Here is a 12,860-nt window from a genome sequence, read left to right as displayed (position 1 = left end):
GACCACCAGGGAAGTCCCAGGAGATTTGTTTTATCTTATTACTTTCTACTCTTAGACTTTAGGCATAGAGTTCAATGTTTTGAATTGAATTATGTTCTGATGTTCAGTAGAAATAAATATCTTCTTAATGCTTTAAAAAACATTACGAATTTTCTACTTGTGTTGATTATGAGGAAAAATACACATTAATAGTTTTTTTTTAGTATTGTCTAGATAGCTAATCTTTTTAAAACATATATTTTAAAACAACACAGTAGCTTCTGTTGGTTTGACATTCCAAATTTCTTCCTGGACTATATGCTTTGGAAATAAACTTAAATATCCTTTGAAGATTTCTTTGGTTTGTCAAAGTACTCTATGACTCGATCAGTCAGCTCTTATGTTCTAAAGTTCAATTTACTTAGTAAAAAATAGAGCAATATGGTTTAAAAGGAATTTTATGTTCTCCTAAGTTTCAAATAGAAAAAAAATGAGGCTACAGCTTTATAACTGCTTTTTCCTTTGTGGTCAGTACTTTTGTAACTTCATACAGAAATCTTTAAACATTTATAAACTTGGAAGTATAAAAGACAAACACAGTTATGATGCATTTGCATTTGTACATTTGTATAAAAATGGTCCTTGTCAAACAATTTGGTTTTTGACTAGGATATAGCAAAAGTTCTATCTTTATTAGTGATTAATATTACCAATATGTAGCCATTTATATTCAAATACAGAGGTAGTTATGTTGATTGTATATTTTTATACTTACAGAGTCTGTAACTCATAAATAGGTTTTAGCCCAAAGTTCACTAATAAGTTGATTATGTAGCATTCAGCATTTTCCCATAGACACAATATTGTAGAGTTAGAGGATTGTACAAGAAGAAATCAACTTAGAAATCATCTGATGGAAACTCCTTAATTTATAGATGATTAAATGTGCCCATTTTCCCCAAAATGTATCTTTAAGTTATATACTTTTATGACAGAAAGAGAAAAATGATATTGCTTAAATGATAGTAATTAATTAAAACATGAAAACATTGAGTAATTATTTTTCTCTCATTGCTTCCAATTAAGGTAAAGTACATCAAATTAGTAGAGCAGTTATGATGATTTTAAGGAGGCTCCTGGACTTGGCTTGTCAGACATGGACATTGTTTGACATAAACATGAATATATGAAGAAAAAGGTGATTTTTATTTTTAAGGAAAATAAGGTTTGGAAGAGAAAGGGGAGATAAGAAGAGCTTTAAAAAGGTGGTTTATGTACACATAAAAAAAATTAACTGAGCTGTCCCACAAACATTGCTGTGTCTGGAATGAAGTCAATTTTTATTTTGAAGAGTTTTCATTGGTAGCTACCAGTTGGCACTGTCAATAAGAACAGACTTGTTATCTTTTGTGGTGGCAGAAAATGTGGGCAGACACTGATGGAATCTTACTTTTATTTAATAGATTGTGAACAAGTTAGAGGCTTGTGATTCAAGGTGTGCCTGTTAATGTTATTTTGCCTAAAGTTCATAGTCTTGTATTCAGTTGTCTAGAGCAAGATCCTCTAACTGAGGCAGTACTGCCCCTGAAGGACATTTGGAAATGTGTACCCACTTATAGATTCCACAACGACTAGGAGGTAGCACTGACATTAAGTGGGTAGGGGTTGGGCATTGTAAACAGCAATGTGCAGTAAAATCCTGCATATTGCTCCATCCAAAATGCCAATAGCCCTCTGTGGCATTGTGATTTACAATAAGAAGTATATGTTTGGTCTTTGTCCCCATTTCTGGCATAGCGCTCCTAAAACTTTTGGAATTTCCTAACTGATGAGAGTGATAAAGATATCTTTTGTTATGTTAATGAGGTGAATTTTGGACCCCATCTAAGGATCCAAATTGCCAGGAAAACCAACAATGTGATTAGAGGGTTGGAACTTTCAGTCCCACCTCCTGACCTCCGGGTGAATAATTTAATCAGTCATGTTTATGTAATGAAGCCTCTATCAAAACCCAGAAGGACTGGGTTCAAGGAGCTTCTAAGTTGGTGAAGACATGGAGGTGCTGGGATAGTGATGCCTGGAGAAGGTATGGAAGCTCTGCACCCATTCCCACATAATTTACCCTGTGAATCTTTTTTTTCAGGATGTCCATCTGTATCCTTTATCATATCCTTTTGTAATAAACTGGTAAACATAACTAAATAAATAGTTTTCCTGAATTCTCTAAGCCACTGTAACAAATTAATCAAACCTGAGTAGAGGATTGTGGGAACCTACATTTGCTTTGATAGTTTTCTAATGTTATTTCTTTGATACATTTAGGTTAATATATTTTACTATCATTTCTTTGCTCAAGACTATCCAATGACTATACACCACATAAAAGATAAAGTCAAATCCACTTAGATAGCAAACAGACACCTCAAACTTTACAAATCTACAACATAAATTTTGATTTTTTTCCTTTCACCTATTAACCTTCTGTATCCACATTTTAATAAATGGCAACTGTGCAAATTCAAGGTCAAGCCCCAAATCTTGGAGTCATCAGAGCCTGCTATCTTTCTCTTTTATACCTCGTATCTAACCTGAAAGATACCCTGATAGCTCTACCTTCAAAATATATCCAGAATCTAACCATTTCTTACCACCTCCACTAATACCATCCTGATCCAGAGCACCAGTGCTCTCGCCTGGATTACTGCAGTAGCCTATTGATTGGTTTTCTTGCTCCATCCCTTGTCCTTTTACAGTCTGTAGCTGGCACAGTAGCCAGATGAATCTTGTTAAAATATACACCAGAACATTATTTGCTCAGAATATTCTAATGGTTTCCATATCACTCAAGGTAAGAGCTAAGAACTTCACTGTGGCCTGTAAGGTCATACATGATCACATCCTACTGCATCTCTGACCACTTCTTCTAGACAAGACTGTCTTGCTTATTTTGCTCTAGCCATAGTTGTCTCCATGCTCTGCTCTTATCACACCAAGTATGGTCCTGCCTCAAGGCCTTCACACTTGTGCTTTCTATCTGGAATGCTCTTTCTTCAGATGTCTACTCTCCTTTATCCCTTACATCCATCAGGTCTCTGCATTCTGTGACCAGCCTATATGAAACAGATACTCTTAGTACTTATTATCCCCTGATTTTTGCTTTCATTTCTTAATAGTATGTCTGACATATAGCTACAAATTTATTTTTATTGTTCCTCTCTCTACATTGAAAACTTCATGAGGACAAAACATTTTTTTATTTGCTGATGTATTCCCAGTGATTATAATGGTATCTGACACATTATTGGTGCACATTAAGTATTTTTTGAATAAATCTCCTTTATCTGTCATTTGAAGTCCTCTAGAATCTGGGACAATCAATATATTCTTATTACTATTTGCTGACGTGAATTTTACTCCTGAGTAAATATCCCCTAAACCCCCACCCTTCTTTACCAATTCCTTTATTCTGATAAACTTATTAATCTCCCCTATACCAAGTTTAATTTTGCTTATTTTTCAAGGTTCAGATTGTCTTGCAACAAACTTCATAGCTTTTTATTCCCTATACATCTGTTCCAAAAAGACTTTAAGCTGAGAGTCTGAAAGAATTCACCTTCTAGCTCTTGCTCTGCCACTAAATGTGATTGAGGTTATTAGAATATCAGTTAAACTCTCAGGGCTCAGTTTTCTCATTTGCAAAAGGAAAGATATAAATTTGATTTGACATAAAAAACTTTTAGTCTTATTACTGTATAAAGCTGAAGCTATATTTTCATCCACACTTTTATCTTAGTGAATGGCAAAATTATCTACCCAGCTGTGCAAGCCAGAAACTGTTAAGTTGTAGAATCTTCCCTCCATATTAGACACACATTGGATAAGTCAGTTATAATCACATTACTTACAAGAGCTTTTGTAATGGGATAATTTTTACATCTCCAGCCTTGTCTCCCAGTGACTCTTCCTTTCCTCCCAGCCATGACATGACTGGTGGTTTCTTGACTATACCTGCACCATGTTATTGAGGACTTTGTACTTTGGCTCATACTGATTTTTCTGTCTGAAATACCATCCTCCCATTCATCCCCACCTACCAATAAATAGGTAAACTAATCTTCATGTTCAACCTGAAATCTCCTTCTCCAAGAAGAGTTGTCTTCTCCATTTCCACTTGACTCTGTATTGTTTTCTATCAGAGCACTCCTGATAATTTCTTATGTATTTGTTTAAAGTCTCTTCCCCTCTATTTTAACATAGGCAGCTCCTTGAAGGCTGTTTTCATTAGATTAGGGTAACTGCCAGTATGATGTAACAATAAAACTAAAAAATGCTGTGGTTTAAGTAAAAGGTTTTTCATCCTTAGTTTGAAAGTGGCGCTCTGGTTGTATGTAGAAGTTCTACTGCATGAAATCATTCAGGGATGTGTGTTGGCCTCATCTTGGTGTTTTGATATCAGCTTGTCATTTTCTTTTCAGTACAGGTGAAGAGGCCACTGCCACATCTAGTTTCCACTTCATGGAAAGGAAAAATATGAAGTCAAGGGAAGCAATTTCCTATTTGACAAAGGAGGCAGAATTTCTAGAATTACTTCTTACACTCTGCTGGCAAGAACTTTCTCTTAGGCTAATTTCAGTTTAAAGGAGGCTGGGAAATGTAGTCTTTAGCTGGGCAGCCATGTGTTTGGGAAGAAGTGGAGAGTGAATTTGGGTGGGGTCAACTAGTAGTCTGCCAACCCAAACAGAAATCCTATCTTATTAGTCTTTCTATTACTAGAGACTAGAATACCCTAGGGGCTCCATAAATGTTTTTAATTAATAAAAGGATAAATATTTTATAATTCTTTTCTCTGTTTTACACCTTCTTATTTCTCTATGAAGCATTTGGGAATATCTAAAGACATATTTTCAAGTTTATTAGTTTCTTATACACCTGTCTCTAATCTCTCATTCACTGAGTTTTTTTATTATTAATTTTTATTGAAGTATAGTTGCTTTAAAATGTTATATTAGTTTCTGCTGTACAGCAAGTGAATCAGCTATATGTATACATATATCCCCTCTTTTTTTGATTTTCCTTCCCATTTAGATCACCACAGCACATTGAGTAGAGTTTCCTGTGCTATACAGTAGGCTCTTATTAGTTATCTATTTTATACATAGTAGTGATTATATATCAAGCCCAATCTCCCAGTTCATTTCACCCCCTTCCCCCCCTTGGTAAACATACATTTGTTCTCTAGGTCTGTGTCTCTATTTCTGCTTTGCAAATAGGTTCATCTGTACCATTTTTCTAGATTCCACATAAAAGCGATATACAATATTTGTTTTTCTCTTTCTGACTTACTTCACTCTGTGTGACAGTCTCCAGCTCCATTCATGTCTCTGCAAACGGCACAGTTTCGTTCCTTCTTATGGCTAAGTAATATTCCATTGTACATATATACCACATCTTCTTTATCCATTCCTCTGTTGATGGTCATTTAGGTTGCCTCCATGTCCTGGCTATTGTAAATAGTGCTGCAATGAACACTGGGGTGCATGTATCTTTTTGAATGATGGTTTTCTCAGGGTATATGCCCAGTAGTGACACTGCTGGGTCATATGGTAGTTCTATTTTTAGTTTTCTAAGGAACCTCCATACTGTTCTCCATAATGGCTGTATCAATTTACATTCCCACCAACAGTGTAGGAGGTTCCCTTTTCTCCACACCCTCTCCAGCATTTACTGTTTGTAGATTTTTTGATGATGGTCATTCTGACCGGTGTGTGGTGATACCTCATTGTAGTTTTGATTTGCATTTCTCTAATAATTAGTTATGTTGAGCATCTTTTCATGTGTTTGTTTGGCCATCTGGATGTCTTTTTGGAGAAATGTCTATTTAGGTCTTCCACCCATTTTTTGATTGGGTTGTTTGGTTTTTGATATTGAGCTGCATGAGCTGTTTGCATATTTTGGAGATTAATACTTTGTCAGTTGCTTCATTTGCAAATATTTTCTGCCATTCTGATGGTGGTATTTTCATCTTGTTTATGGTTTCCTTTGCTGTGCAAAAGGTTTTAAGTTTCATTAGGTACCATTTGTTTATTTTTTTAATTTTCATTACTCTAGGAGATGGGTCAAAAAAGATCTTGCTGTGATTTATGTCAAAGAGTGTTCTTCCTATGTTTTCCTCTAAGAGTTTTATAGTGTTTGGCCTTACATTTAGGTTTTTAAGGCATTTTGAGTTTATTTTTGTGTATGGTGTTAGTTTTATTCCTAAGTGTTTTATTCTTTTGTTGCAATGGTAAATGGGACTGTTTCCTTAATTTCTCTTTCAGATTTTTCATCATTAGGGTAGAGGAATGCAAGAGATTTCTGTGTGTTAATTTTGTATCCTGCTACTTTACTAAATTCATTGATTAGCTCTAGTAGTTTTCTGGTAGCATCTTTAGGATTCTCTATGTATAGTATCATGTCATCTGCAAACAGTGACAGTTTTACTTCTTCTTTTCAAATTTGGATTCCTTTTATTACTTTTTCTTCTCTGATTGCCATGGCTAGCACTTCCAAAATGATGTTGAATAATAGTGATGAGAGTTGACATCCTTGTCTTTTTCCTGATCTTAGAGGAAATGGTTTCACTTTTCACCATTGAGAACAATGTTGGCTGTGGGTTTGTCATATATGGCATCTATTATGTTGCAGTAGTTTCCCTCTATGCTCATTTTCTGGAGAGTTTTTATCATAAATGGGTGTTGAAATTTGTCAAAAGCTTTTTCTGCATCTATTGAGATGATCATATGTTTTTATTCTTCAATTTGTTAATATGGTATATCACATTGATTTGCATATATTGAAGAATCCTTGCATCCCTGGGCTCAATCTCACTTGATCATGGTGTATGACCCTTTTAATGTGTTGTTGGATTCTGTTTTCTTGTATTTTGTTGAGGATTTTTGCACTTATGTTCATCAGTGATATTGGACTGTAATTTTCTTTTTTTGTGATATGTTTGTCTGGTTTTGGTATCAGAGTGATAGTGGCCTCATAGAATGAGTTTGGGAGTATTTCTCCCTCTGCTATATTTTGGAAGAGTTTGAGAAAGATAGGTGTTAGTGCTTCTCTAAATGTTTGATAGAATTTGCCTGTGAAGCCATCTGGTCCTGGGCTTTTGTTTGTTGGAAGATTTTTAATCACAGTTTCAATTTCATTACTTGTGATTAGTCTATTCATATTTTTTATTTCTTCCTGGTTCCATCTTGGAAGGTTATACCTTTCTAAGAATTTGTCCATTTCTTCCAGGTTGTCCATTTTATTGGCATAGAGTTGCTTGTAGTAGTCTCTTAAGATCCTTTGTCTTTCTGTGCTGTCAGTTGTAACTTCTTTTTCTTTTCTAATTTCATTGCTGTGAGTCCTCTCCCTTTTTGTTCTTGAGTCTGGCTAAAGCTTTATCAATTTTGTTTATCTTCTCAAAGAACCAGCTTTTAGTTTCATTGATCTTTGGTATTGTTTTCTTAGTTTCTATTTCATTTATTTCTGATCTGATCTTTATGATTTCTTTCCTTCCGCTAACTTTGGGTTTTGTTTGTTCTTCTTTCTCTAGTTGCTTTAGGTGTAAGTTTAGTTTGTTTATTTGAGATTTTTCTTGTTTCTTGGGGTAAGATAACATTGCTATAAACTTCCCTCTTAGAAGTGCTTTTGCCATTTCCCATACGTTTTGGGTCATTGTGTTTTCATTGTCATTTTTTCTAAGTATTTTTAAATTTTTGATCTCCATCTCGCTTTCTCATCTTCTGGGACCCCTAGAAAGCAAATATTGATATGCTTAATGTTATCACAGAGATCGCTTAAATTGTTTTCATTAAAAAATTCTTTTTGCTTTTCTTGGGTGATTTCCATTATTCTATCTCCGGATCATTTATGTGTTCTTCTGTATAACTTTGTCTGCTATTCAGCCCTTTCAGTGTATTTTTTAATTTCAGCTATTGAATTCTTTATTTCTGATTGGGTCTTTTTTATATTTTCTAGTTTGTTGTTAACATTTTCACTGGGTACATGTATTTTTTTCCCCCTAATTCAGTCACCATTTTTATTACCAATGCTTTGAATTCTTTGCTGGTGAATTGTTTACTTCTGTTTCATTATTTATTTTTTCAAGAGTTTTCTCTTGCTCTTTCAGTTGAGACCAGTTCCTCTGCCTTTTCATTTTGCTTAACTTTCTCTGTCTCTATATATTTAGGTGAAATGGTTAACTATTGTTGTCTTGAAGTTTTGTTGTTATGTGGAAGCACCTCTATACAGACTGCATGTACCCGGTGCCTTTGGTAGGCGAGCTGTATTTACATGGATACAATTCACAGTTTTCCTTACCGTGTGCTAACAGCTATCACTTTGGTAGGGGGTGGGGCTGGAGATGGAGGCACTAGAGCTGCAGTGGGTTGTGAGGTGGGACATCCTGTCTGCTCAGTTGCCATCATCACCCAATTGGGATGGCATCTGATCCCAAGTTGCTGGAGCAGAAGCCTTGTGGGTCACGCTCCAGCTGTCTCTGTTCCATTTAAGTGTGTGTTTTCCCCTCTCTCAGCATTGGGGTCCTTGCTCCAGAGGAGGTAGTGTTGAAGCAGGAGATGTTTGTGTTGGCCTCAGACAGAAGTTCGAGCTGTCTCTGATGTGCTGCCTGTGCAGGCACACATAATTGTTTCCCTTGCTACACCCAGATGCAGCCTCGGGTGCAAGTCCCCTTTGTCCTTCACAGCCAATCACTGCTTCCAGCCTCCACCCCCACCCTGTTGTGGGCCCATACCACAGGCCAAGCAGGTCCCATGTAGGCTCTCAGTATATACTGGGAGGTGAGCTGTGAGCCACTGTCAGAGATCTGGGCTGCATCTAATGCACTGCTTTAGTAAGCACCAACAATGGTCACTGCCACCCCACCTAGGCTCTTCTCCAGTACCAGGTTACCTCTGTCTCCTATGGTCAGATCTTTCCCTACTTGTGCCACACTGTGACATGGAGTGAGCAGGGCTGTTTGCTCGACTAGGGTGCACGCCAACGTGCTCTTCCTCACGAGTGGAGTCCAGGCTTCCCACAGCCCTCCCTTTAGTCCCAGCAGTCCTCCAACCAGGCAAGAGGGCTCATATCTCCCATGTAGGACCTCTGGACTGAGGTGCCCAGTCTGTGTCTCTCACTCCCCAGGGTGGTGTCTCCCGTGTTATCTCCCTTTTCCTCTGAGTCCTCTCCCAGGGGCACAGTCCTGACCTGATCACTTTTTTTCCCTTCCTACCTGATTATGTGTGTATCTTATAGTCTTGGTTGTACAGGATTCCTTCTGCCAGTTTCTAGTTTTCAGTGAGGATTGTTCTTCATATAGTTGTATTTTTGATGTGTTTGAATGGGGAGGTAAGCTCCACATCTTCTTACTCCACAATCTTGATTGATTTCCTCAAGCTATAGGTTTTGCATGCACTTCTTCATCTGCTTGAAGAAGTTGGAGTTTTTTCCTTGTAGGTAAATTTCCTTGCAGATGTACTTCAGTGAAGTGGCAAATTTTGTTCATAGACAGTGTTTACTCATAGCATGGGAAATTATGAAATTATCTTCTGGACCACATTCAAATTGTCAAATAGTTATTTGGATCCATGGTCTACTCTCCAACCCTCCTATAATTCTGAATCTTTCTTTGTCCTTAGCTTTCTAATTACATTTATTTCATGTTTCTTTGAATCTACTTCTCTTATCCACATTTAGGGGCATTCATTTACAAATTTCACGTGGTTTTAAACAAAATATATTCCTACTAAACACATAGGACTATATGTTTCTGTTTTGACAAGAGACTCAGAAATAGGAGTAGACTGCCAAATTACATTTGGTGATATAGAACATCCATCAGAGCATTATAGGGCAGTTAGGGCCTCGTTCTGAAAATTAGCTCTAGCATTTGACTTTTCCATTTCAACCTTCCACCTCTTTCACTTCTTGGGCACATTAATTTGGAGACATAAATTATAAACACCAGGTACATGTATACTAGCCACCACATCTTGAAAATTCTCAAGGGTTAGATAAAGCAGACATCTCAGTCATACACATAGAAAAGGACAAGAGTGAAGGTTTTAGCATTTTGGTGTAGGCTTCTTAGCCACTCCAAAGATGATTTATCTAGATTACAGATTGGATTAAGGTTCCAAGTCTTGTAGCATGGGCTCCATGTAGAAAATTTTTTTAAATCACACGTTTGTACTTCTTTGAGCCTCAGTTTTGTTACCTACAAAATGGAGACAATAGTAGTATCAGCTAATATAGTTGTGTAAGGATTAAATACCTGATACCTGTAAACTGCCTAGAATAATGCCTGGCACACAGTAAGAACTAACATGTTTTATTATTTACAGGGGTGGTATATCCAAAAAGTTAAGAGGATGGGTTTAGAAGTCAATTCAGTTTTCATAGGTACTCTTTGTTCTCCATTTCCTAGTAATATGAATTAAGCAAATTATTGTTTGTAGTTTATTTATGTGTAAAATGGGAATTAAAGAATATCAGCCTCTTCAGGTTATATAACTATGCAATGAGACAAAAATAATGTAAAAACCTTAGCACAATGTTTGTCATATAAGAAGTACTAGATTTATAACAGATAGACCTGTAAAACAGATGATTGTAAAATCTGAGTTCCAAATAGAAAAAAATAAAAGAAGAAAGATCTTGAGAAATCTTCCAGCTATTTCAGTGGTTGGAATTTTTAAAAAATAGTAGATCCTTGGTCTACTCTATAGTGTGAGATAGTAGGAATGAACATTTCTAATGTCATATTAAATCACATTCACATTGCATTATTTGAATCAATTAAGTTAAATTAAATTAAATAGGCTTCTTAAAGTATATAGTATTTGTTTTGTGTAAAGAATTAACATGGTGTTATATGAACTCTGGCCAAGAGAAAAAAGCTGTTATAAATATTTTAAGGTGTTATTATTTACATTGACGATGAAATAAGAAAAGCCTTCTTGAGGATTTTTATATTCATTGCCATGAGGCAAATACTGACTAAGATTTAAGCATGATTATTTTTGATAATTATTGATATAAGCTGTCAAGATGAATGTTCAACATTTTAAGAAGCTGACCAGCTTTTCATGGTGGTTGTCAATTGAAAATTGAACAGGGCAGATTTTCCAGAAACAAATGTCATTACTTGACACTGAATGTCAATTTGCTATATTCCAGTGGATCTTGTTATTTACATTTTTAAATATTTTAAGTGTATTGAAGCCTAACTGCAAATAAGAATCACTTGGAGGCTGATAGTTAAAATAGAGAAGCCCACCCAGACTCAACCTTTGGAGCTCTTGCTTCATCAGGAAAAGGATCAGAAATCTGTGCTTAAAAAAACATCCCAGATGATTCCATTGATCTGGATTTGGGAAATGCTGAACTTTTGGTCTAAGACATTTTTATTCTGGTCCTAAAATAATGCATGAGACTCATAAGTCATTGCAAAGAGTCAGATAACTATACTTTTCAATAATGTATATGTAAACTCTATGTGAATCATTTTGGGGGAATTTTAATTATGTGGTATATTTTATACAAGAGCTTTAATAAATTACAGAAAAAAACTTTAAGAAGACTCAACTTAAAAATTAAATTTTTGACAATTGACATTGTCCTGAATTTGATATTCTTAAAATATTTCTCACTGAAACACACTATAGACAATTTTTATAGTGGATATTTTTAAAGCATAAAATGTTTATGTTTCATATTTTTGTCATTTTCTTTTTAGACTAAATAGTATAGAATTAAGTTGTATATATTGAGTTAAAAATCTTTGCCTCAGAAGCTATTTTCTTATGATGCTTATAATGCAATTTCTCTCTCTCTTGTCTGTCTCTGTCTTTCAAGCCGGACCAATATCCTATCAGCACACAATATATTTATGAAGCAATATCCTAAAACATTCTTGCAGAATAAAACCAGACTGCCTAAACTTTTCAAAGAGGAAGGAAAAAGGTAATGATGTTTTCTTTTCAAAACAAGGTTGTATGTGTGTGCATGTGTGTGTGCACTCACACACGTGCGTGCATGAAGAACAAGTGGAACTCAAACACTGAAAGTGTTTGGTCAGTTCCCAGTATTGCATGTTAAGGATCAGCCAAGGAACTACAAAGCTACAGTAATCAAGACAGTATGGTACTGGCACAAAAACAGAAATATAGATCAGTGGAATGGGATAGAAAGCCCAGAGATAAACCCACACACATATGGTCACCTTATCTTTGATAATGGTGGCAAGAATATACAGTGGAGAAAAGACAGCCTCTTCAATAAGTGATACTGGGAAAACTGGACAGCTACATGTGAAAGAATGAAGTTAGAACACTCCTTAACACCATACACAAAAATAAACTCAAAATGGATTAAAAACCTAAATGTAAGGCCAAACACTATAAAGCTCTTAGAGGAAAACATAGGCAGAACACTCTATGACATAAATCACAGCAAGATCCTTTTTGACACATCTCCTAGAGAAATGGAAATAAAAACAAAAATAAACAAATGGGACCTAATGAAACTTAAAAGGTTTTGCACAACAAAGGAAGCCATAAGCAAGACAAAAAGACAACCCTCAGAATGGGATAAAATATTTGCAAATGAAGCAACTGACAAAGGATTAATCTCAAAGATTTACAAGCAACTCATGCAGCTCAATAGCAAAAAAACAAACAACCCAATCCAAAATGGGCAGAAGACCTAAACAGACATTTCTCCAAAGAAATTATACAGACTGCCAACAAACACATGAAAGAATGCTCAACATCATTAATCGTTAGAGAAATGCAATCAAAACTACAATGAGATATCATCTCACACCAGTCAGAATGGCCATCATCAAAAAA

General features: G+C 35.6%; 1 protein-coding gene across 1 annotated transcript in view; it reads left to right on the top strand.

Moving 5' to 3' along the window:
* Nucleotides 1–12,860, top strand: part of CNBD1 (cyclic nucleotide binding domain containing 1) — a 437,906-nt gene that overhangs the window by 22,994 nt on the left and 402,052 nt on the right. Inside the window, 1 exon segment of the mRNA XM_029222632.1 lies at nucleotides 11,866–11,973. Within this exon segment, the coding sequence (XP_029078465.1) occupies nucleotides 11,866–11,973 (108 nt within the window).

The sequence above is a fragment of the Monodon monoceros genome, unplaced genomic scaffold (assembly GCF_005190385.1).
Source record: "Monodon monoceros isolate NGI ecotype Baffin Bay Population unplaced genomic scaffold, NGI_Narwhal_1 Super_Scaffold_14, whole genome shotgun sequence".
In the NCBI taxonomy this organism is placed as follows: Eukaryota; Metazoa; Chordata; class Mammalia; order Artiodactyla; family Monodontidae; genus Monodon; species Monodon monoceros.
Note: the sequence above shows the minus strand (reverse complement) of the source record. Positions and strands in the feature narration are given on the sequence as shown.